The sequence below is a fragment of the Coregonus clupeaformis genome, chromosome 7 (genome assembly GCF_020615455.1).
Source record: "Coregonus clupeaformis isolate EN_2021a chromosome 7, ASM2061545v1, whole genome shotgun sequence".
NCBI lineage: Eukaryota > Metazoa > Chordata > Actinopteri > Salmoniformes > Salmonidae > Coregonus > Coregonus clupeaformis.
The window spans coordinates 22,170,015-22,197,337 of NC_059198.1; the positions used below are offsets into that span (position 1 = coordinate 22,170,015).

Consider the following 27,323-nt stretch of genomic DNA (forward strand, 5'->3'; position numbering starts at 1 on the left):
ATTAAACAGACCAACAACATTGATAACTGATATTAAACTCAAACACCCTCAGAATCAATACAGATATGATGAACAATAATAACCACAGATACTAAATGATTTGTATGAATACGGAAATCCTGAAACAGTATCTTTATGATTATTGAGATATTTAGGCGTTTGTAAAGCATAAATAGGGTAAATAACATATAATTATATATATATATATATATTTATATATATATATATATTATATATATATATATATATATATATATATATATATATATATATATATACTATAATTGTTCTATAATGAAAGGTAGAGCTGTACATCTGTCCAGAGCCCAACCCTCTCCATGTCATCTCCAGGTTATGAGGTCATGAGATCAGATACTTTTCTTCAGTTTAGATTTCCTCTCCTGACGCTTGCTATGAACACACACACGCAGACACACAACGTTAGACAAACATACACACAGCTTTACAAGACATACACATGTGCACATGCAAAACAAATACATACACATACACATACACACACGCAGGTGTACTCACAGCAGACAGCGTTGTACCCTCTGGATCCAGTCTTGAGAGGGATCGGCACACACAAACTTGTCCCTCCGAGTGTGGAAGCTGCAACAACACAGCACAATGTCAACACACATTACACACACATACACACACACAAACACACACATACACACTACACACACAAACACACACATACACACATTACACACACACACAAACACAAACACACACATAAACACATTACACACTCAGATAGTGAGTGAATATCAATGGTCTTTCCTCTCTCCTCACCTCCTCAAAATGCATTGGAGAAGGAAAGACAAGAGGAATCAAGGAAAAACAATTGACATTCAGGCAGTATTCTACACACAGTGTGTGCTGGGCTGTGATTGGAGGATAACTCACACGACAGCGTGGATGTCACAGGAGGAGGTAATGGTCTGGTAGGTGTAGTCTTTCAGCATTCGGCATGGCAATGGACGCCGAGTGTACTTCAGACAGCAACGTGCTACACACACACGCACACACACATGAGTTAAACAGTAAGATAGGGAGAGCATATGTGTCTGAAAGAGAGACAATGTGTGCATGTTTGTGTTTGTTTATGGTGTGTGCATGTGTGTGTGTGTGCATGTGTTTGTACTATGGTGTGTATGCATGTATGGTGTGTTTGTGTTAGCACTCACCTGATTGTGTGGAGGGGATGAGGGTGAGGATGAGGAGAGATGACAGCACAGACAGGACACACACTCTACAGCCCAGCATCCTGATCTTCAGATGGGTTCCAGAGACAGAAAGAAGGGAGAGTGAGATAGAGTGTTTCAGTAGATGAGTTGTCTGTAGTGTGTGAGAGAGAGAGAGTGAGCGAGTGTGTATTTCTGACTGGGAGTTCAAGTTCTTTAAGTAGGGCTGAGGTGGGGGGTTGAGGGGGAGAGGGGGGGTTGGGGGGAGGGGGGTTGACAGGCTGTTGAGTGATTGTTGGCATGCTCAGGTTTTTATTCTCCACTTCCTCCTTGGCTGCAGATTAATGATTGTGTGAACTGCGTAATGAATGGGAGTTGATGTCATGACCATAGACTAAACAGGATATGACCCTCACAAACTGCTCAGGTAAAATCATCCTAGCCATTGTGTCAAAGTCTGCAGTTGGACATCACAACTGTGATGAAGTAGCTTTTGTGGATCTAAACTACACTGCTCGAAAAAATAAAGGGAACACTAAAATAACACATCCTAGATCTGAATGAATGAAATAATCTTATTAAATACTTTTTTCTTTATATAGTGTCGTATCGAGTAAATGCTGGCAATTATTGCTAATAAACAAAGGAGTCCGCTCATACTGAACCTGGATCATAAGTTTTATTCATATCACAAGCTTTCAGCATGAGTTACAGACTTGCAGGGTCTGGAGAGCAGTGTCCTCGAATTCTAATGGCTGTTCTAAATCAAATCAAATCAAATCAAATCAAATCAAATTTTATTGGTCACATGCGCCGAATACAACAGGTGCAGACATTACAGTGAAATGCTTACTTACAGCCCTTAACCAACAGTGCATTTATTTTAAACAAAAAAAGTAAGAATAAAACAACAACAAAAAAGTGTTGAGAAAAAAAGAGCAGAAGTAAAATAAAGTGACAGTAGGGAGGCTATATATACAGTAAAATAAAGTGACAGTAGGGAGGCTATATATACAGGGGGGTACCGTTGCATAGTCAATGTGCGGGGGCACCGGCTAGTTGAGGTAGTTGAGGTAATATGTACATGTGGGTAGAGTTAAAGTGACTATGCATAAATACTTAACAGAGTAGCAGCAGCGTAAAAAGGATGGGGTGGGGGGGCAGTGCAAATAGTCCGGGTAGCCATGATTAGCTGTTCAGGAGTCTTATGGCTTGGGGGTAGAAGCTGTTGAGAAGTCTTTTGGACCTAGACTTGGCACTCCGGTACCGCTTGCCGTGCGGTAGCAGAGAGAACAGTCTATGACTAGGGTGGCTGGAGTCTTTGACAATTTTGAGGGCCTAACCCCCTATGCCCCCAGCATATACTTATAAACAATGTGAAAATATGGGTTGCTCCCTCTGCGGTCCAATCACCGGTCTCCCCTGGGGCGTCACCCCACAAATGGCTACTTTTTAACTAACATAAACAACATTCTTTCAGTTCCACTTAAAACCATTAACAAAGACATAATCCTAATACACTACATTTCCCCCCTTCGAGACGAACTAAAAGTCTCGAAACCAAACAGAATAGGATTATGACAAGTAACAATTTATCTTATTGAGTATTTTTAACCTTAAACCAAAAAACATTCTTCTCTAGAGTGTATATACCTTTCTATGAAATATGAATAACTGTTTATGAAATACATTACTATGAAATATGAACAAATCTTTATGGAGTGTGAATACATTACTATGAAATATGAACAAATCTTTATGGAGTGTGAGAGCGAAAAACTGTCTGGCAACCTTCATTCCAAATCCATCCATCAATCAAGACAGTAAAATTCTCTCACGGTCCCTCTGCCCCAGGCAACCACCTAGATACTCCAGATAAACTCATAAATCCCTATCAATGCATTTGAAACTATGATGCAATTAAATACACATGTAAGCCCCTGCAAACAAAATCCTATCCGAAATGTCCACACCAAGGCTGGTCAACCCATCGGACCCTACAGTGGACCTCTCCCTGCCTAGACTCCCTGTCCCTAAGCATTCACGAAATAAACAAAAACATCTAAGTTCCTCACATGTATCCAATAACATCAAATATCATTCTACAAAAATCTATACCTAAGAATATGACACAAATTATGTATTACACATGCAAATATGTCTATATTTCATTGCAGACACTGGAATGTAGTCCACCACACTTAATCTCCCCTGTAGTCTCGACTTCCAATGTATTGTTGATGATGGAATCGGAATCTTTCCACACCCTCCTTGTTCCATCTCCTCCAGTCATTGTCCTTTCATATTGTCCTTGTTTGAGTATTTCAATCTCCACATATTCCCCCAAATGCTTCTGGAAGAAAAGAAAAGACCAAACAGTATCTTTTGCAAAACAACACTTTCAAATTAAACATCAATATCAACTAAGAATATAAAAATTATATATAAATGATGTATGAATCAATATAAATGATAGACTAATGAAATAGGGATACTGTGATTCATTCATACACTTCCCCCCTTTGATTCATACAATCATACTAAAATCACCATAATATTGATTTTTTTTTTTGAAAAATGATCAAATATTCAAAAAGGATATTTATCATCCAGTCCCACTTGTCCATCTTCATCCAGATCAGGAACAGTCAACAACGGCATCTGAGTGTTGTCTACAGGCATCACTACTCCAACCTATCTCAATCTCATAGCTTTCTCAAAGGTCAGTAACAAATTACAAACATCACACACAGTGTTATCAAAGCTGCTATTAAAATGTAATCCATCACTGCTCCTACTGGCCTAACTGATCTTGCAACCAAGTCTTCGCTGACCATCCAGCTCCTTCAGATCTACCAAATGCATCCCTTATATTCTTCAATGCATATATAACCCTAGTGATAATATCTGGACTATCTGGACTCAAAGTATAACTAATATTATCAATATGATCTTCCCAAATGTTACACCATACCATGGAAAAAGTCCCCCCTTCTCCCTTAGATTTATCCTTCAATGATAGGCTTGAAGACTATTGTCACACCCTGGCTCTGGGACCCATTATGTTGAGCCAGGGTGTGTTCATTTCTATGTGTGTATTTCTATGTTGGTGTTCATTCTAGTTTGTTGTATTCTATGTTTGCCTGAGTGACTCCCAATCAGAGGCAACGAGTGTCAGCTGTTGGCTGGTTGTCTCTGATTGGGAGCCATATTTAAACTGTATGTTTTCCCTTTGTGGTTGTGGGTTTTTGTTCCGTGTTCGGTCATTGATACCGTGGACGTCACGAGTCGTGTTTTGTTTTGTATTTTGACGCTTTAACTAATTAAAGTCATGTTTGTTCATCACGCTGCGCCTTGGTCTACTCCTTACCTCGACCTTGACAACTATGACATGTCGCCATGTCTCTTTTCATCCTATTTCCAAACCTAGCTTCAGATTTATCTGTGTCCGGTGCTACCCCATTTTTAATGGTAGAAACCTCATATGGAAGCTTCAACGTTGACATGTAACAACATCCTGTCCATCCATAGGGTAAGAATATATACGCTTTATCACCACAAACCCTCCAAATATCTCTAAAATTCCCAATAGTCACATTGTCAGGCAAAAGCTAATCTTTTAACCATCAAAGTCCTGCTCTTCTTACTAACTGGAACATAAAAAGTAACATATTTCTCATTACTACCCTTAAGGTCATGCTTACCCAAAGTTATCATATAATCCTCACAATCTGATATTCCCATAAACATACCCCTTACATCATATGTTTTATTAGAACAAATTATTTACTGTTGGAGTGACTACTGTAACATATTCTTCCTGAACTCCTTTGGTGACTGTGGAAACTTCAACAGATTTCAAATCTTCCATTATAAGCGTCATTCACGAATTACATAGCCTTTTAACCAATAATTCTTAACCGGAACAAATTTTAATGCTTGCACTAGAAAAGTACACATATATTCTCCCTGATCTTTCTCTGTAACATTACGCAAAATAAATGAACAATCACTCATAACCCTCTTCCACTTCATATTGTTGTACAAACTATACCTCCTTTGATTAGGTGCAACAGCTTCTACATCTGGTCCTGATAACAATACTTCTTCTCCATAATTATCTCTCCATGTGGGAGGAACGTCCCCATCCTAACCCTAATAACAGTCTTTTCCTCTAAAATTGGTGCTGGAGCTATTGGTTCCCTTATAATCAAATGCGATATATTTATGGCTTTAATAACTATCAATGTTGAAAGAGTTAAATTGCTTCTCACTGTTGTTTTAATAGACTGAAGTGTTGATGCCATTGTTGTTACTTCATCCATTTTCCCCAAAGCTTTGAACTCTTTGCTTGTACTTCCATCTATCACCACTAGTGTCAAATGACGTAAATGTAACTTACATTCACTCTCTCTTCCTACTCTAAACCCTCACTTTCAAACCTTTGATTATAAAAAATACACCTACAATTACCTTGATCTTCCTACTCTAAAATGTCCTTCACCACTGTTCTCTCTCTTACTACTAACTTTGAAACTTAGCTTACTGTCTTAGAGTTCCTTCAACCTAGTTCTCCTAACTTTTTAATCTAATCTTTAAAAACCTTTAAAAACCTTTTCCCACTGATTTATTCACAAAATCCCTTTACCACCAATTTTTTGAATATGTGATTGGGAAGTCCCCACCTGCTTCTGACTTCTTTACACAAAGACTTGGCAAACGACTAAACACCTTTTAGCCTAGCCTGAAATCTCTTGGTGTAGGAATGTAACCCAGAATAACATTCACCCCTTTTAACTTTATTTCCCAGACAGATTGTCTAATAGGCAGTCTAATAGATTATCATCCTTCCTATGATATTATCTTTTTAAGCAAATATGATTCCCAAAAACCCTACTTTTTAAAATATTCTACCAGACAGCCGTCTAGTGTACATCTTATTGTACAGTTCAATTTACACAATGCATCTCTTTCCAACAATGCAATAGGTATATGTCCTAATATTAGTATGTCTATTTTAATTCCTCTTTGATTTTTTATAGAAGAGCTCAATTGGTTCCTTAAGAGTAATTAGCTGTTGTACTACCTCAAATCCCTATCCTAATTAGTTAATTTTACATAGTGAGATGTTTAACCTCTTTAGGCTGAACACAGATAAAAGCTTTTCCACTATTCACTATCACTACTCGTAGTCCTCTGTTTTTACTTAAATTGTTAGATATTTTCTCTTGCTATCAGCTGACACCCCCCTTCGTATCTTCTAGACACCTCTAGAATCCTTGCTCCGGACCCCTGTAGGGGTTCACATGTCCTCCAAAAGACCTTGACTGGGCCCTGTATCTTCCTCTGAAATTCCCTCTGATGTTCCCTCCTGACTTGTTGCACTCACAGGTAAAGTGACCAACCTGTCCACAATTATAACACTCTTCTGAAAGTTGCTGGAAGTGTAGCTGAAATCTTCCTCCTCCTTCTAAGCCTTCTCGTCCTCTTCCTCTCCAATTCTGTGTCTGTCCAGAAACTGGCTGTGGATATGAAACACCTGGTACCGCCCTTGGTGGCTGGTACAATTGCGTTTGATCTTGTTCAGTTGAAGCTGTAACAGTGATTGTTGATTTGGTTCACTCTGATTCTTCATAACCAAAGCTTCTCTTCTCCTTCTCCACCAGTTGTATGATTGAGATTTTTGAGAGTTTCTTTATCCGGTTCTTCCTGTTGTTGACATATCAGTATTCTTCAAAAGCTTATATTCTAAGTTCTGTCCTCGAAATATCATCTTCCATCATCTTCTTACTATTGGCCTTTCCTTGACCTCAATGTATTCTTCTCCTCCAATTCTTGGGATTCTTTTCTCAGCAGTTTCTCCTTCTTGAGTTGTTCATCCAGTTGTGTTACTTCTTCTAAACTATTCGCTTTATCCAGGCATGATAAGCATCGGTCTATATCTCCTTCTATTTCTTCTGTGCCAATCATTGTTGAATAAAATCCTTTTGAATACACAGCACCTTTAGTCTCCTCTTTATCGCTGTCTTCATCTGAACTCGAATCTCTTGTATCCTTCTTCCTTCAACTTCAATCAGAGATCAAATCTCTAGTATCCTTCTTTCCTCTCTTGCCAACTTCCTTCTGATCACAGAGTCATATCCACCCATGATCTCTTCTCAATCACTCTGATCTTCATCTTCATCATCTTCTTCAAGTTCCATCTTCCTTAACCTCACTCTTCTCTTCCAGACATCTCATTTTCTTCCTTCTGGAGTTTTGGATTCACCTTTATCGTAGTTTCTGCTTGTCCTCTCTCTATTATTCGTTCATCTTCATCTCTGATGCAATAATCACCCTGCTGGATGATCACTGGAAGCTGAGGATAAACATCCCTAAGCTCTACTTCCTTCTCGTAAGGTGGGTGTCTTTTTGCTGAATCCGTATGTGAGAAAGGTGTACTAACTTCTGCCATTAGTTTTTCTGTCGCCTTTTCTTCCTTTAGCATTTTCCTCTATACCTTTGTTTATCTTATCGCTGGAATCTTTTATCAGTTTTTGTTTGAGAATGAAGGGCAACTTTTATTTCATTTGCCGGATAACCTAGCACTACTTTAGTTAAAGGATTACTATTTTCAACTATATCAACCGGCGTATGACTTTCATAGCCTTGCTGTCCTTTCTCCCCATTGTAACTACTCTTTTATATTCCTTTATTGTGACTTATTTTATTTTAGCCTATATAGCCTATGGCTTCCCCCCTTTAATTATTAATATAACCTTAAACAACAACAACATTTTTTTTTTATCAATCAACCAAATTATGAATATTAAAAATTCAATTAAAAATTTTATTCAAAAAATATTTTTAATTAAAATAAAAAAATCAATTAAAAAATTATGAATAATTAAAACCAATGTTTATTTCTATATCCTATCTTACCAATTTATCAATTAGTGGTGGCTATCTTACCACAACCCATCAGGAAAGAAAATGCAAGTAGTCAACTTCAGACTACAATCCTAAAAACAAAGCCTCTAACAAAGCCTTTAACCTTACCATTACTACACTACCCATAAACCCCCTTGCTCTATAAGCACCTAATTATCTTAATTTTACAGAATAATGTCAGTACTCGATTTCCAACACAACTGCAATCAAACCCAAGTGATGCCAGAGACTCTAAAATGCAAATTTTATTCAAATGATCAGTCTGTTGCCAAGCCTCTGTGAAATTGTCATAACATCAAATATCCTGTAGGGGAAGATTTTGCAAACATACCAGTACCAAAACCCCTTGACTCGATCCTCTGTCGCGTCACGTGACGTGATGTATACGTCAGCACCCCCTCTCTCTCTCTCTCCATCGTTCCTCTCATATGACAAAAGAACAGAGAAACAGAAAAAGATTTTAGTAGTTAATGCAATCACTGAGTTACTTCAACCATATTCAATATTCCCCCACTCACAATCGCTCTAAGACTAAACTCAGGACTAAATAGATCGCTCAAAAACATTATTTATTTTAATCGTCATTTAATTTAATTTATTATAATCCGTCAACATATCTCTAATTTATACATTCACTACATCTCAACAAATAGTTTCATTTTCAAACAACAGCCGCTTTAAACCTAGAAGATTCGTGTTAAAATCTCTCCTCTTTGTTCCCTCGTCTGTGTCTCTGTCTCCCCCTGCAGCCCAGTCTAGTAAAATCCCACGCATGCGCGATACATTCAAAAATACGTTCTCAAACAATAGAACGCCAGCATTCTACCACAGCCTCTCTATTTTACACTTATAGTCAAACAATAACATTTAACAGAGCTCACATATCGCATAGAACTCTGAATTCTACACACACAACCATAATTTAAGAGGCTTATCCCATCGCAATGGCACCCCTAAGGACACCCGTTAGCATGTAGCACGCAACACAATTAGCATTTAGCATCAGCATTAGCATTAGCCTTTAGCTAACCTGTGGCTGGCACCACGCAACAGGTACCTTTCACTGCCCTTTTTACCTTTTGTCTATTTCTCCTACCGTTTGTGATGCCGTGGGTTTAATGACCATCTACTGAGAGATTCCCCCAAAGCGGACACCCCGTCGGATGAAAGTCGAGCAATAATCACAATCAGATAAATTCCATCAACCCAAGTTTTTCTTTAAAACACACCGACTTGCACATTCTAACGCGCAAACGGATTTTCGGCCCATTCCTAAAATGGCCCACTCCGGGGTCTTAAATGGTACAGTGCCCTAATGCATACGTATTCCTGCCTTTATTCTGCCAATATCTGCCTTAATCCCTACCATCGATTGCTCTAAAATTCCAAGCCTACTCTCCCCCCTTTTGCCCTGTCTACCAGTGCAACAATTGATAATGATTAGCCAGACCCCCGTTCTCAGCAATAACGCCACACGAGGCACATTTCGGTCGTAATGGTACACCTCTCCAGTGTACACAAGCAGTATCCAAACTAACAACCTCCAAAGCGGTAAGAAAAACTCACCCTTGTCTGGCCATGACTTCAGAACGAGTTAGCTTGGCGGCAACGAATGAAGCAAAGGAGAGATGCAGACCAGCCCCACGTTGGGCGCCATTTGTCGTATCGAGTAAATGCTGGCAATTATTGCTGATAAACAAAGGAGTCCGCTCATACTGAACCTGGATCATAAGTTTTATTCATATCACAAGCTTTCAGCATGAGTTACAGACTTGCAGGGTCTGGAGAGCAGTGTCCTCGAATTCTAATGGCTGCTCTAACCCCCTATGCCCCCAGCATATACTTATAAACAATGTGAAAATATGGGTTGCTCCCTCTGCGGTCCAATCACCGGTCTCCCCTGGGGCGTCACCCCACAAATGGCTACTTTTTAACTAACATAAACAACATTCTTTCAGTTCCACTTAAAACCATTAACAAAGACATAATCCTAATACACTACAATAGTTGAATGTGTTGACAACAAAATCACACAAAAATTATCAATGGAAATCAAATTTATCAACCCATGGAGGTCTGGATTTGGAGTCACCCTCAAAATTAAAGTGGAAAACCACACTACAGGCTGATCCAATTTTGATGTAATGTCCTTAAAACAAGTCAAAATTAGGCTCAGTAGTGTGTGTGGCCTCCACGTGCCTGTATGACCTCCCTACAACGCCTGGGCATGCTCCTGATGAGGTGGCGGATGGTCTCCTGAGGGATCTCCTCCCAGACCTGGACTAAAGCATCCACCAACTCCTGGACAGTCTGTGGTGCAATGTGGCGTTGGTGGATGGAGCGAGACATGATGTCCCAGATGTGCTCAATTGGATTCAGGTCTGGGGAACGGGCGGGCCAGTCCATAGCATCAATGCCTTCCTCTTGCAGGAACTGCTGACACACTCCAGCCACATGAGGTCTAGCATTGTCTTGCATTAGGAGGAACCCAGGGCCAACCGCACCAGCATATGGTCTCACAAGGGGTCTGAGGATCTCATCTTGGTACCTAATGGCAGTCAGGCTACCTCTGGCGAGCACATGGAGGGCTGTGCGGCCCCCCAAAGAAATGCCACCCCACACCATGACTGACCCACCGCCAAACCGGTCATGCTGGAGGATGTTGCAGGCAGCAGAATGTTCTCCACGGCGTCTCCAGACTCTGTCACGTCTGTCACGTGCTCAGTGTGAACCTGCTTTCATCTGTGAAGAGCACAGGGTACCAGTGGCGAATTTGCCAATCTTGGTGTTCTCTGACAAATGCCAAACGTCCTGCACGGTGTTGGGCTGTAAGCACAACTCCCACCTGTGGACGTCGGGCCCTCATACCACCCTCATGGAGTCTGTTTCTGACCGTTTGAGCAGACACATGCACATTTGTGGCCTGCTGGAGGTCATTTTGCAGGGCTCTGGCAGTGCTCCTCCTGCTCCTCCTTGCACAAAGGCGGATGTAGCAGTCCTGCTGCTGGGTTGTTGCCCTCCTACGGCCTCCTCCACGTCTCCTGATGTACTGGCCTGTCTCCTGGTAGCGCCTCCATGCTCTGGACACTACGCTGACAGACACAGCAAACCTTCTTGCCACAGCTCGCATTGATGTGCCATCCTGGATGAGCTGCACTACCTGAGCCACTTGTGTGGGTTGTAGACTCCGTCTCATGCTACCACTAGAGTGAAAGCACCGCCAGCATTCAAAAGTGACCAAAACATCAGCCAGGAAGCATAGGAACTGAGAAGTGGTCTGTGGTCACCACCTGCAAAACCAGTCCTTTATTGGGGGTGTCTTGCTAATTGCCTATAATTTCCACCTGTTGTCTATTCCATTTGCACAACAGCATGTGACATTTATTGTCAATCAGTGTTGCTTCCTAAGTGGACAGTTTGATTTCACAGAAGTGTGATTGACTTGGAGTTACATTGTGTTGTTTATGTGTTCCCTTTATTTTTTTGAGCATTGTATTATTGACAGCAATAGATTATATAAGATTTGCTTCATTGTTCATTGTTCATTGTTACGGAGACATGGAAATGTGTATTTTTCCTTTACACACACATACATAAACCCACAGAGAGGTTAGAGGACAGGGTAAGTCACAGTGCAGTGCCCCTAGAGTGCCTTGCTCAAGGACACAACGGTAAGAGATGGTATATAGGATTACTGATGCCAGCAACACTCCACCCGCTCCTCCACTCTCCACCAGATCTTTCCCAGTTGGTGCTGGGATTTGAACGGCCGTTCCTCCGGTTGCTGGCCCACTTCTCTGACCTCTAGGTTACCTGCCGCCCCCTCGACCACTGCTAGTGGAGAATCAACATCTATAATTTATCACATGGACCAACATGGTTAGAATACAAAGGCCTTCCCAGCGTCATAATGACATCATCTTCTGGTGGTAAAGTGGTATTCTGGTTGAGAAGACATCATATCACCTGATTACAACCAGGTTACTTTCTAGATGGTCCAACTAGACGGCAGTTCAGACTGAAGGCTACGATTCTGACAGAGGTTGGGGTATGTTCATCCGGTTTGGGTTGGATCAGTTTCATGTCATGGGCTCAGGTAAAAGTGGCTGATTTAACATGCTGCTAGACGTCTTTATAGCCTACCACGTCTTCTTGTATCATTACTCCTCCACACAGGGAGTGTGTGTGTGTGTGTGTGTGTGTGTGCGTTCGTGCATGAACTAGCAGTTAGAACACTGGTTTATGAAACTTTATTCATTCTTACCTGTGTAGGTGGACACACCTGAATTCTTACATGTGTAGGCATGATTAAGTATGTGTTTTTTGTGTGTGATGAAATCTAACCCGTGTAGGGAACATTCTAGATGGCCAATATTGTTTTGGAAACTTTAGGGATTGAACCCCAGTCTACGGCAGGGAATGGTACATGTGCATAGAGCAGGAAGTATTATCCACTCGACCACAGCTCTAACCCATAAGCCCTTGCCAAGGCCTAGAAATATTGTGATGACACACACTCACCCACGCGCACACACACACACACGCATGGACACACACCAAACAAACACACACACAATGGCGGATAATCACCCAAGATCAGAGTAGAGCGTAATCAGACACAGAGAGAGAGAGAGTTGATCAATGATTATCATCATCAGCAGGATGGGATCACATCAGCGTTATCAGGGACATTCTAAGAACATCACAACATTCTATAAATAACCACAGATGTAGACTAACAGGGAAATGCTTACCTATGGGGATTTTTTAAACAATGCCGAGTTAAAGATAAGAAATAAAATAAAACATGGAAATAGTGACACAAGGAATAAATATACAATGAATAACGAATAACAATGAGGACTAAAAATAACATGGCTGTATACAGGGAGTACTAGTACCGAGTCCATCTGCAGGTTGTAAGAGGTGATTAAGGTAGCTATGTACATATAGGTAGGGTTAAAGTGATTAGGCAACAGGATAGCTAATAGACAGTAACAGCAGTGGGTAGCCATTTGATTAGCTATTTAGCAGTCTTGTTTAGCAGTCTTATGGCTTGGGGGTAGAAGCTGTTCAGGGACCTGTTGGTTCCAGACCTGGTGCACTGGTACCGCTTGCCATGTGGTAGCACAGAGAACAGTCTATTGCTGGAGTCCTCCTGGTATAGAGGTCCTGGATGGCAAGGAGCTCGGCCACAGTGATATACTGGGTCGTACTCACCACCCTCTGTAGCGTCTTGCGGTCAGGTGCCTTGCAGTTGCAGTACCAAGCAGTGATGCAGCCAGTCAAGATGCTCTTAATGGTGCAGTTGAATAACTTTTTGAGGATCTGAGGGCCCATGCCAAATCTTTTCAGCTTCCTGTCGTGCCCTCTTAACAACTGTGTGGGTGTGTGTGGACCATGTTAATTCCTTAGTGATGTGGACACTGAGGAACCTGAAGCTCTCGACCCGCTCCACTACAGCCCCATTGATGTGGAAGGGGGCGTGCTCGCCCATCTGTTTCCTGTAGTCCACAATCAGCTCCTTTCTCTTGCTGACGTTGAGGAAGAGGTTGTTGTCCTAGTACCACCCTGCCAGATCTCTGACCTCCTCCCTATAGGCTGACTCATCGTTGTCGGTGATCAGTCTACCACCGTTAAGTTGTCAGCAAACTTGATGATGGTGTTGGAGTCGTGCGCGGCCACGCAGTTTTGGGTGAATACAGGAGGGAACTAAGCACACACCCTTGAGGGGCCTCCGTGTTGATGGTAAGCGTGGTGGATGAGTTGCTGCCTACCCTCACCGCTTGGGGGCGGCCCGTCAGGAAGTCCAGGATCCAGTTGCAGAGGGAGGTGTTCAGTCCCAGGGTCCTGAGATTGGTGATGAGCTTGGAGGGGACTATGGTGTTGAATGCAGAGGTCTTATTGTTGCACATTCCAACATCAAATGGCTTTCTCATACCTTTCTTGCACAGATGTATTTTAGTGTGTTTTTAAGCATGTTTCACTTCCCTTGTTTTGTATTTCACGGTTTACTCACAGGAGCACTGCTGTCAACCAAGGAGTGCTAATATGGAGGGAATACAGGAGCACACCACTTCCTGGAATTCTCAACCCCTCCTGAGAAGTATAAATAAATCAATGTACATTCCTATTGGTGCTTGACCAGATTGAGGTGTGTATTTAAAGGCCATGGAACAGTGGCGGCTCCTGAAAAAATTCTCAGGGGGGGCAATTTCTCTGATGATTTAGGTGACCTACACACATTTTAAAAAAGATATGTCCAGCAACAACATGAAGACAGGGGCAGCATATAAGTCAATACCAGAAGCATTTATTGACTGATCTCAAAAGTGTTGGCTTACAAAAGCAAAATAAGTTATCACAGTAAAAATAATCAAGGGTGTTCTTTCACATTCCTCAACACTGCATAAACAATATGCATTTCCATAAAACACCTCATCTAATTGTGCCACAAAGTTGACAAGTCCAAGAAAAATACCAGGGTTGGTGGAGCCCTCAGTTTCATCTTTGCCTCGCAAAGCTAACTCAAACACTCCGCAAAACTTCACACACTGGATTAGCCAGCTGAGGATGTGGCGGTTCTTGCTAACCTCATCGTTGTGGCGGCGGACAGCTAGCCTGTATCCCTCATCCAGTTGAGTGGCAATGTTCACTCTCCCCAAAGCAGACAATCTCAAACAGCTATCCATGTGGGTCTTTGACAGCTCATGTTTCTTAATCTTTTCTGAAAGATGGTGCATGTCCGTTACACCAGTCGCTGTCCAAGCGGTGCTGTCTGCCGTGCCGCCTTCAGGGTGAAAGAGTAAGCAGGGGTAGCAGAAGACTGCATTAGCTACATCGCAGCCTGCTAGCCAGGTTTTTCGTTCATACCAATTTTTGGAAAATCCTCGGGTGTAGGACTTTCCCCCTTTAGTAGAAACCTGTTGAATTATTAAATTTGGTCTGGGAGGTCCTAATTGTTTCGTTGCCAATTTATCTTGATTTGTTCGCCGACAAAAAGGGACTTCTTTCAAAGAGACAATCGAGTTGCACTGAACGCTAGCCATCTTGACAGTAGTACGTGAATTGATTGACGCTGCTACCCGCTCTTTTCTTAGTTACGTTCATGGTTATGTTACGGATGACGAAAGCGCCGTAAGTGCAAGCCCTCCCGGAACCCATAGAGATTGTATTGAAAGCTCTGATATTTGAAAAAAAGATTTTACATGAGAGTCTATGAGAGACTTCTGGGGCGATTTTCAACCTGACTGAAATCGCCCCCAAAAGGGGCGGGGCCATTTGAAGCACGACTTTAGCCTGATTGGACATTTAGTGGCAGATCAGACGTCTAGATTAGAACACTGATAACTACTGTTGCCGTGATATAATTGATTAGAAAAAAAATCCCTTCCTTTTCCCGTTTGGCAGTGCGTCGCCCATATCGCCCTAATGAACACACCGCCCCTGCCATGGAAGCAATGTGTGCCAGAATGGTTTGGCACAGAGACAGGAAGGACCTCTTGCGAAACATTGGAACTGGAAAAACGTGGCGGAGCTACAACAGAGTTTCGAAGGCGCATCAGACTGATCAGCGGCAAAATCCGGACTGGATCACAAAGTAAAAAGTGATGTGAAATGTTTTAAATGCTTTTATTGGACTGGTAAAGCACCAATATTGCACGCTGTTAATCTCACTCCTTTTTATCTGCTGTACATGGCTCAATGCTGTTAAAAGGATGGACAACTACTTTTAAGTATTGAGAATTGAGGTTGAAGATTGGATTCTTACTGTATCTATTGCTTTGAAAACTGGAATGTTACCGTTGAGGCTCCCTCAGATTAGTGGACAGAATTGGAGTAAAATGAGGAGCAGAGTTCAGCAGAGCGGGCAGGCTGCCAGAGTTCCCCCATCCCCTAAAAACAGGAGGAACTATTTTTTCACTTTTGTGGGATCTATTCCACCCTAACCCTTTAGCGGGATCTATTCCACCATAACCCCTTTAGTGGGATCTATTCCACCCTAACCCCTTTAGTGGGATCTATTCCACCCTAATCCCTTCAGTAGGATCTATTCCACCCTAACCCCGTTAGTGGGATCTATTCCACCCTAACCCCTTTAGTGGGATCTATTCGACCTAAACACCTTTAGTGGGATAAATTCCATCATAACCACTTTAGCGGGATCTATTCAACCCTAACCCCTTTAGTGGGATCTATTCCACCCTAATCCCTTCAGTAGGATCTATTCCACCCTAACCCCGTTAGTGGGATCTATTCCACCCTAACCCCTTTAGTGGGATCTATTCCACCCTTACCTCTTTAGTGGGATCTATTCGACCTAAACACCTTTAGTGGGATAAATTCCATCATAACCACTTTAGCGGGATCTATTCAACCCTAACCCCTTTAGTGGGATCTATTCAACCCTAACCCCTTTAGTGGGATCTATTCAACCCTAACCCCTTTAGTGGGATCTATTCCACCCTAACCCCTTTAGTGGGATCTATTCAACCCTAACCCCTTTAGTGGGATCTATTCCACCCTAATCCCTTCAGTAGGATCTATTCCACCCTAACCCCTTTAGTGGGATCTATTCCACCCTTACCTCTTTAGTGGGATCTATTCCACCATAACCCCGTTAGTGGGATCTATTCCACCCTAACCCCTTTAGTGGGATCTATTCCACCCTTACCTCTTTAGTGGGATCTATTCGACCTAAACACCTTTAGTGGGATAAATTCCATCATAACTATTTTAGTGGGATCTATTCGACCTAAACACCTTTAGTGGGATAAATTCCATCATAACTATTTTAGTGGGATCTATTCGACCTAAACACCTTTAGTGGGATAAATTCCATCATAACCACTTTAGCGGGATCTATTCAACCCTAACCCCTTTAGTGGGATCTATTCAACCCTAACCCCTTTAGTGGGATCTATTCAACCCTAACCCCTTTAGTGGGATCTATTCCACCCTAACCCCTTTAGTGGGATCTATTCAACCCTAACCCCTTTAGTGGGATCTATTCAACCCTAACCCCTTTAGTGGGATCTATTCCACCCTAACCCCTTTAGTGGGATCTATTCCACCCTAACCCCTTTAGTGGGATCTATTCCACCCTAACCCCTTTAGTGGGATCTATTCCACCCTAACCCCTTTAGTGGGATCTATTCCACCCTAACCCCTTTAGTGACCTACATCATGCTTGATACATTTCCAATCTACCTATACATTATTTTTAGTTTTTTTTGTTGACCCTTTTTGGTTCCCAACTGGTCACTAGAACTTGAATGTTTTACAATTAAGAGTCCTGGTGCTCCAAACCTCCAGCAGGTGGCGTAGTTTGTTTTTATGACAAATCAACAGCATTTTCTACATAGGTATTCCTTTTGTCCAGGTGGGTGAGGGCAGTGTGGAGTGCAATAGAGACTGCGTCTTGTGTGTGTGTGTGTGTGTTTGCTCTTCAGAACTCTAGTTAATCTCTGGGTTAATCTCTCGTTAACCCTCAGATCAAAAACATACCAGAAAGTATTCATATTTACCACATACTATAGTTGGTTTATATCATGTACGTACCAGTTTATTTTGAGTTATGATGGGGTAAGGCAGCTCATCAGGCATTTATGCTATATGTTATAGTTAAGCAATAAGGCACGAGGGGGTGTGGTACATGGCCAATATACCACGGCTAATGGCTGTTCTTACACAAAACGCAACACGGAGTGCCTGGATACAGCCCTTAGCCGTGGTATGTTGGTCATGTACCACACCCCCTCGTGCCTTATTGCTTAACTATAACAAGATGGCGTAGCAGTGTGGTCGTGTTTTTTTCTGTCCTTGTGTAAATAGCCCGTTTTTTAGTTTTTTGTCTATTTTGTATATATTTCTCAATTTTACTTTTCATTCTTTAACTAAATATAATTTCCTGCAACCCGCCTCACCCAACGTGGAATTTCTATTATTTCTTTATAACTTTCATCAAGAACCTTAAGCTGAAACTAGTCTAGCTGCAACCGAATGGCTACTTGCTATTAGCCACCGTTAGCGTCTTCACCATTGTCCATGGCCTGCACTACCCACCAGCCAGCTCTAGCTCTAGCCTGGACAATTTGTCGGCCAGTCTGCACAGCGTGCTATCGACCCAGAGCATATCGGATATACTGCCGGAATCACTGGACCCTAGCACCGGATCATCGCAACCAGCTAGCTGCAACCAAATGGCTGTTGTCGTTGGCTAATGACCATTGCCCCTTAGCAAGCACCAGTTAGCCTTGAGCTAGCCTCGAGCCAGGCCGATTTCCCGGCTATCTACCTCTCTGTCAACCGGACGGGACCTCCTAGTGTTGACACGGAGCCCCGCCGATCCAACACGACTGGTTTGCAGACAAAATTGTCTGATGTGGTTTCAACAGGCTTCCCATCACGACGTCGACCACGAAGATCCATCTGCTAGCCCCGGCCCGCTAGCACACGCAAGCCGGGCCTCTTGCTCGCCAGTGCTGTAGCAGCCCCCGAACTACCTCCGAACTCTCCTATTGCTGTTCACCGGACCTCATGATAACTCAGCTGTACAGCTGATGCCTGCTGGACTGTTCCTTTATACGGTACCACATCCTGTTTATGTTTAGCCTCAGCCCAAACTTTGTCGCCATTACCAGCTGTTGTCTTAGCTCTCTCGAATAACACCTGTGATTGCTTTATGCCTCTCTCCCATGTCAATATGCTTTGCTGTCACGTTCGTCGGGAACAGAGGACCAATGCGCAGCGTTGAATGCAAACATATTTATTAACACTGAAGGAAACACGAACAAAAACGATAACGTGACAGTCAACGGTCTAACATAAACCAACTAGAACAAGAACCCACAAACACAACGGGAAAAACAGACAGTTTAAATATGGCTCCCAATCAGAGACAACCAGCTGACAGCTGACACTCGTTGCCTCTGATTGGGAGTCACTCAGGCCAACATAGAAATAAGCAAACTAGAACTCCCAACATGAAATAGAATACATAGATCTACACACCCTGGCTCAACATAACAGTGTCCCCAGAGCCAGGGCGTGACAGTACCCCCCCCTAAAGGCGCGGACTCCGACCGCGCCAACTAAATACCACAGGGGAGGGACCGGGTGGGCACTCCGCCTTGGCGGCGGATCCGGCTCCGGGCCTGATCCCCACTCCCTCTCCAACCCCCCAAAGTACCCCTGGTCCGGGTCTGGCCCGCTGGCCGGAGCTGGACTGCACACTGATGGAGCGGATTGCTCTAGCTCCGGCGTAACGCATCTGACCGGTGCCGGACCAGGCACCAGTGGAACAGGCACGGGCCGTGCCGGACTGACGACGCCCACCACTGGCTTGGTGTGGAGAACAGGCACGGGCCGTGCTGGACTGACGACGCACACCACTGGCTTGGTGTAGGAGCAGGAGCGGGCCGAACCGGCTGGCGACGCGCACCATTGGCTTGGTGCGGGAAGCAGGAGCGGACCGGACCGGGCTGACGATGCGCACTTCTGGCTTGGTGCGTGGAGCAGCAACGGGCCGGACTGGGCTGACGATACGCACCCCTGGCTTGGTGCGTGGAGCAGGAACGGGCTGGACCGGGCTGACGACTCGCACCCCTGGCTTGGTGCGAGTGGCAGGAACAGGCCGGACCGGGCTGGCGACGCGCACCATAGGCTTGGTGCGGGGAGCAGGAACAGGCCGGGCTGGCGAATCGCACCATAGGCTTGGTGCGAGGAGCAGGAACAGGCCGGGCCGAGCTGGCGACGCGCACCGTAGGCTTGGTGCGAGGGGCAGGAGCAGGCCGGGCCGGGCTGGCGACGCGCACCGTAGGCTTGGTGCGAGGGGCAGGAGCAGGCCGGGCCGGGCTGGCGACGCGCACCGTAGGCTTGTTGCGAGGGGCAGGAACAGGCCGGGCTGGGCTGGCGACGCGCACCGTACACTTGGTGCGGGGAGCAGGAACAGACCGGACCGTACTGGGGACACACACCACTGGCCCTACACCGGGATCTGGAACGGGCCGGACCGGACTGGTAACACACCCCAGTACCTCTCGCCGTGCCTCTACACCTTCCATCCCCTCTTCGACCAGTGGCCCCCGTAACCTGGCGGCCTCCTCTGCCAACCCGCTGGACCGCTCTATCGCAGCCTCCTGCTGCCCCGATGTCGTGAGCCCCCCCCTAAAAATTTTCTGGGGTTCTCTCCTCCCCGTGGGCCAGGCCTCTATAATTCTCGCCCAACTCTCGCTCTTCTGCTTCCAACTCCCGCCATTCAGCTCCTCATTGGGCTTGACCCAGTCGAAGCTCTTCCTCCACTGTTCCCAAGTCCACCCTCTCTGCTCCTCACTAGGCTTGACCCAGTTGAGGTTGCCCCGAGATCTGCTAGCGATGGCTCCTGGACACGCTGCTTGGTCCAGTTTTGGTGGGTTCTTCTGTCACGTTCGTCGGGAACAGAGGACCAATGCGCAGCGTTGAATGCAAACATATTTATTAACACTGAAGGAAACACGAACAAAAACGATAACGTGACAGTCAACGGTCTAACATAAACCAACTAGAACAAGAACCCACAAACACAACGGGAAAAACAGACAGTTTAAATATGGCTCCCAATCAGAGACAACCAGCTGACAGCTGACACTCGTTGCCTCTGATTGGGAGTCACTCAGGCCAACATAGAAATAAGCAAACTAGAACTCCCAACATGAAATAGAATACATAGATCTACACACCCTGGCTCAACATAACAGTGTCCCCAGAGCCAGGGCGTGACACTTGCTCATTGCTATTTCGGTTATTTCTTATTGTACTATTTCACTGTAGAGCCCCCAGCCCAGCTCTACCTGCCTTAGACAGCTAATTTGTCCCACCCCCCATACACGCGGAGATCGACTCAATCGGTGCCTCCAGTGATGCTATCTCTTTCATCGTTACCCAACGCTTCGGTTTACCTCCACTGTACTCATATCCTTCCATATCCTTGTCTGTACATAATGCCCTGAGTCTATTCTACAACGCCCAGAAATCTGCCCCTTTTATTCTCTGTACCCAACGCACTAGAAGACCAGTTCTTAAAGCCTTTAGCCGTATCCTTATTCTAGTCCTCCTCTGTTCCTCTGGTGATGTAGTGGTTAACCCAGGCCCTGTAGCCCCCAGTATCACTCCTACTCCCCAGGCGTTATCATTTGTTGACTTCTGTAACCGTAAAAAGCCTTGGTTTCTTGCAAGTTAACATCCGAAGCCTCCTCCCTAAGTTTGAGTTATTCACTGCGTAAGCACACTCCACCAACCCTGATGTTCTAGCAGTGTCTGAATCCTGGCTTAGGAAGGCCACCAAAAATTCAGAAATGTCTATCCCCAACTACAACATTTTCCGTCTAGATAGGACTGCCAAAGGGGGTGGAGTTGCAATCTACTGTAGAGATAGCCTGCAGAGCTCTATCATACTATCCAGGTCTGTGTCCAAACAGTTTGAGCTCCTACTTCTAAAAATCCACCTTTCCAGAAATAAGTCTCTCACTGTTGCCGCTTGCTACAGACCCCCCTCAGCCCCCAGCTGTGCCCTGGACACCATATGTGAATTGATTGCCCCCCATCTATCCTCAGAGTTCGTACTGCTTGGTGACCTAAACTGGGATATGCTTAACACCCCGGTCAACCTACAATCTAAACTAGATGCCCTCAATCTCACACAAATTATCAACGAACCTACCAGGTACAACCCAAAATCTGTAAACATGGGCACCCTCATAGATATCATCCTGACAAATTTACCCTCTAAATACACCTCCGCTGTCTTCAACCAGGATCTCAGCGATCACTGCCTTATTGCCTGTGTCCGCGGTCAAATGACCACCCCTCATCACTGTCAAACGCTCCCTAAAACACTTTAGCGAGCAGGCCTTTCTAATTGACCTGGCCCAGGTATCCTGGACCTCATTCCGTCAGTAGAGGATGCCTGGTTGTTCTTTAAAAGTGCTTTCCTCTCAATCTTCAAAAATGCAGAACTAAGAACAGTTATAGCCCCTGGTTCTCCTCAGACTTGACTGCCCTTGACCAGCACAAAAACATACTGTGGCGTACTGCATTAGCATCGAACAGCCCCCGCGATATGCAACTTTTCAGGGAAGTCAGGAACCAATATACACAATCAGTTAGGAAAGCAAAGGCTAGCTTTTTCAAACAGAAATGTGCATCCTGTAGCACTAACTCCAAAAAGTTTTGGGACACTGTAAAGTCCATGGAGAATAAGAGCACCTCCTACCAAATGCCCACTGCACTGAGGCTAGGAAACACTGTCACCACCGATAAATCTACAATAATCGAGAATGTCAACAAGCATATTGCTACGGCTGGCCATGCTTTCCACCTGGCTACCACTACCCCGGCCACCAGCTCTGCACCCTCCGCTGCAACTTGCCCATGCCCCCCCCGCTTCTCCTTTACACAAATTCAGACAGCTGATGTTCTGAAAGAGCTGGAAAATCTGGACCCCTACAAATCAGCTGGGCTAGACAATCTGGACCCTTTCTTTCTAAAATTAGCCACCGAAATTGTCGCAACCCCTATTACTAGCCTGTTTAACCTCTCTTTCGTAACGTCTGAGATCCCCAGAGATTGGAAAGCTGCCGCGGTCATCCCCCTCTTCAAAGGGGGTGACACTCTAGATCCAAACTGTTACAGACCTATATCCATCCTGCCCTGCCTTTTCGAAAGTTTTTGAAAGCCAAGTTAACAAACAGATCACCGACCATTTCGAATCCCACCATACCTTCCCCACTATGCAATCCGGTTTCCGAGCTGGTCATGGGTGCACCTCAGCCACGCTCAAGGTCCTAAACTATATCATAACCGCGATCGATAAAAGACAGTACTGCGCAGCCGTCTTCATCGACCTGGCCAAGGCTTTCGACTCTGTCAACCACCGCATTCTTATTGGCAGACTAAATAGCCTTGGTTTCTCAAATGACTGCCTCGCCTGGTTCACCAACTACTTCTCAGATAGAGTTCAATGTGTCAAATCGGAGGGCCTGTTGTCTGGACCTCTGGCAGTCTCTATGGGGGTGCCACAGGGTTCAATTCTCGGGCCGACTCTATTCTCTGTGTATATCAATGATGTCGCTCTTGCTGCTGGTGACGCTCGGATCCACCTCTCTGCGGACGACACCATTTTGTATACATCTGGTCCTTCATTGGACACTGTGTTAACAAACCTCCAAACGAGCTTCAACGCCATACAACACTCCTTCCGTAGCCTCCAACTGCTCTTAAACACTAGTAAAACTAAATGCATGCTCTTCAACCGAACGCTGCTTGCACCCGCCCACCCGACTAGAATCACTACTCTCGGCGGTTCTGACCTAGAGTATGTGGACAACTACAAATACCTAGGTGTCTGGTTAGACTGTAAACTCTCCTTCCAGACTCACATTAAGCATCTCCAATCAAAAGTTAGATCTAGAATTGGCTTTTGCACATCTATCATTCTAGTGTTAATACAAAATTGTCACTATTTTGCACTATGGCCTATTTATTGCATTACCTCCATAGTTTACTACATTCGCACACACTGTATATATATTTTCTGTTGTATTTTTGACTTTATGTTTTGTTTTACCCCATATGTAACTCTGTGTTGTTGTTTTTATCGCACTGCTTTGCTTTATCTTGACCAAGTCGCAGTTGTAAATGAGAACTTGATCTCAACTGGCTTACCTGGTTAAATAAAGGTGAAATAATAAAATAAAAATATATACCACAAACTCCCGAGGTGCCTTATTGCTAATATAAACTGGTTAACAATGTAATTTATTGAAATGACCATGGTACAGCTGTAAATATCGCAACTTTGAAGCAACACATTGAAATCGTATTGAACACGTGAAACATGAACACACCTGTAATAAAACATCATAGACACACACCTGTAATAAAACATCATAGCCACACACCTGTAATAAAACATCATAGACACACACCTGTAATAAAACATCATAGCCACACACCTGTAATAAAACATCATAGACACACACCTGTAATAAAACATCATAGACGCACACCTGTAATAAAACATCATAGACGCACACCTGTAATAAAACATCATAGACACACACCTGTAATAAAACATCATAGACGCACACCTGTAATAAAACATCATAGACACACACCTGTAATAAAACATCATAGACACACACCTGTAATAAAACATCATAGACACACACCTGTAATAAAACATCATAGACACACACCTGTAATAAAACATCATAGACACACACCTGTAATAAAACATCATAGACACACACCTGTAATAAAACATCATAGCCACACACCTGTGTTGACTACAAACTTCTACACTATAGACCACCTCACTGTACTGAAATAGAGAGACCAAGTGAATACACAGACTGGTTGTCTGGTTGTTTGTGTAACTAAATGCCTGCTGCCTCTTGGCTAATGCCACAAACTTCCTGGTACAATACAGGACCAATCAGCAGGCAGAATTTGGCATGGGATGTGAAATTGACATCAAATTCTGGTTAAAATGTGTTTCTTTGGTTGAAGTCATCAGATACCCATGCATGGTTTAGTCCATTGTGTAGAATTTCATAGCATAATTTTTGTGGTCTCTAAAAATAATCTTCTTTCTGGAGAGTGGAGTGAAGAGTTGTTCCAAAGCACTAGATGACTTACAGTAGAGAGAAACCTAAGAGGTACAGGTCCTAGTACGTGTTCACACAAAGGTGGGGGGGTTGTTGTTGAGCGACTGTTGGTATGCTCAGGAGTTTTGTGTGCTCTGCCAGGTTTATGATCTTGTTAACTTCCACTGCAGTGGAGACTGCTGAGGGGAGAATGGCTCATAATAATGTCTGGAACGGAGTGAATGGAATGGTTTCAAACACATGGAAACATTTGTTTGATGTGCTCGATACCATTCCAACAATTCCTTTCCAGCCATTACTATGAGCCCGTCCTCCCCAATTAAGGTGCAACCAGCCACCTGTGTTTCACTGAAAGATAATGCTGGAATGTAAGAAGCGTGTGGAAGTAGAGTGGATCAATCTTACCCGACAGTGTTTAAACAGCTGAATGAAATGGAGTTGATGTAATGTCCATAGACTAATATAATCCCAGCCATTGAGCAGTGCTTGTGTGTGTGTTTGATATCCCTTCCTACAGTCTGTAATTTCTTGTGTGGATGATGATGGCATTTCCAGTTTTAGAGGTTGTCACGGACCGGTCACGTACAATAAGAGTAGAAAACACAGTTTTTCCAAATACATATTTTATTGTCTATTTCATAGTTCTTAGCTTACAGCAACCCAGTACACATCAGTAAAACTCACACACACATTTGGATACTTTGAAAATACAAAATCAAAAAGGTTTTCTCTGGAAACATCAACACAAAAATATTTTGTGGTACTCATGTTTCTCCATGTGTATCAGAAATACTACACTTGCTGTTTATAAAACAGACCAACAACATTGATAACTGATATTAAACTCAAACACCCTCAGAATCAATACAGATATGATGAACAATAATAACCACAGATATTAAATGATTTGTATGAATACGGAAATCCTGAAACAGTATCTTTATGATTATTGAGATATTTAGGCGTTTGTAAAGCATAAATAGGGTAAATAACATATATATATATATATATACTATAATTGTTCTATAATGAAAGGTAGAGCTGTACATCTGTCCAGAGCCCAATCCTCTCCATGTCATCTCCAGGTCACGATGTCATGAAATCAAATACTTTTCTTGAGTTTAGATTTCCTCTCCTGACGTTTGCTATGAACACACACACGCAGACACACAACGTTAGACAAACATAAACACAACTTTTACAACACCTATACATGTGCACATGCAAAACAAACACATACACACACACACACACACACACACACACACACACACACACACACACACACACACACACACACACACACACACACACACACACACACACCACACACACAGGTGTACTCACAGCAGACAGCGTTGTACCCTCTGGGTCCAGTCTTGAGAGGGATCGGCACACACAAACTTGTCCCTCCGAGTGTGGAAGCTGCAACAACACAGCACAATGTCAACACACATTACACACACACACACACACACACAAACACACACATCCACACACAAACATACACATACACACATTACACACACACACACACACACACACATACACATTACACACACAGATAGTGAGTGAATCTCAATGGTCTTTCCTCTCTCCTCACCTCCTCAAAATGCATTGGAGAAGGAAAGACAAGAGGAATCAAGGAAATACAATTGACATTCAGGCAGTATTCTACACACAGTGTGTGCTGAGCTGTGATTGGAGGATAACTCACATGACAGCGTGGATGTCACAGGAGGAGGTAATGGTCTGGTAGATGTAGTCTTTCAGCATTCGGCATGGCACTGGACGCCGAGTGTACTTTAGACAGCAATCTGCTACGCACACGCGCGCACACATATATACATACATACATACATACACACACACACACACACACACACACACACACACACACACACTAGACAGTAAGATAGGGAGAGCATATGTGTCTGAAAGAGAGACAATGTGTGCATGTTTGTGTTTGTTTATGGTGTGTATGCATGTATGGTGTGTTTGTGTTAGCACTCACCTGATTGTGTGGAGGGGATGAGGGTGAGGATGAGGAGAGATAACAGCACAGACAGGACACACACTCTACAGCGCAGCATCCTGATCTTCAGATGGGTTCCAGAGACAGAAAGAAGGGAGAGTGAGATAGAGTGTTTCAGTAGATGAGTTGTCTGTAGTGTGTGAGAGAGAGAGAGTGAGCGAGTGTGTGTTTCTGACTGGGAGTTCAAGTTCTTTAAGTAGGGCTCTGGCTGGATTTCCAGAGAGCAGTGCCATGGAATGTATTGGCAAGGGGTGTTGGGGGGGTGTGCTCAGGTGTGATTGTTGGTATGCTCAGGTTTTTATTCTGATTAATGATGTTGTTTTCTTTCACTGAAAGGTAATGCTGGAATGTAAGCAGTGTGTAGGAGTAGAGTGGAGCAATCTTATCTGAGGGGTGTGTAAACAGCTGAATGAATGGGAGTTGATGTCATGACCATAGACTTAACAGGATATGACCCTCACAAACTGCTCAGTTTGACGTCACAGCTGTGATGAAGTAGCTATTTTGGATCTAAAC

The 27,323-nt window shown here is 43.7% G+C and overlaps 2 protein-coding genes across 3 annotated transcripts; both read right to left on the minus strand.

The window, feature by feature from the left end:
- Positions 1-284: 284 nt before the first annotated feature.
- Positions 285-1,370, minus strand: LOC121570468 (C-C motif chemokine 20-like). Its single transcript, XM_041881931.2, has 4 exons — positions 1,200-1,370; positions 919-1,021; positions 538-615; positions 285-411 (listed from the first exon to the last, which is right to left on the minus strand). Exons 1-4 carry the CDS (start codon positions 1,276-1,278, stop codon positions 369-371), a joined length of 303 nt encoding a protein of 100 aa, XP_041737865.1. The 5' UTR covers positions 1,279-1,370; the 3' UTR covers positions 285-368.
- A 24,008-nt stretch (positions 1,371-25,378) lies between these two features.
- LOC121570467 (C-C motif chemokine 20-like) lies at positions 25,379-26,957 on the minus strand. Of its 2 annotated transcripts, none has more exons than XM_041881930.2 (4): positions 26,787-26,957; positions 26,490-26,589; positions 26,120-26,197; positions 25,379-25,917 (listed from the first exon to the last, which is right to left on the minus strand). In XM_041881930.2, the coding sequence occupies exons 1-4, from the start codon at positions 26,863-26,865 to the stop codon at positions 25,875-25,877; spliced, it is 300 nt and encodes a 99-aa protein (XP_041737864.1). In that variant the 5' UTR covers positions 26,866-26,957; the 3' UTR covers positions 25,379-25,874. The 2 variants fall into 2 exon arrangements, with proteins under 2 accessions (XP_041737864.1, XP_041737863.1); XM_041881929.2 differs by having other exon boundaries at positions 26,490-26,592.
- Between the last annotated feature and the right edge of the window lie 366 nt (positions 26,958-27,323).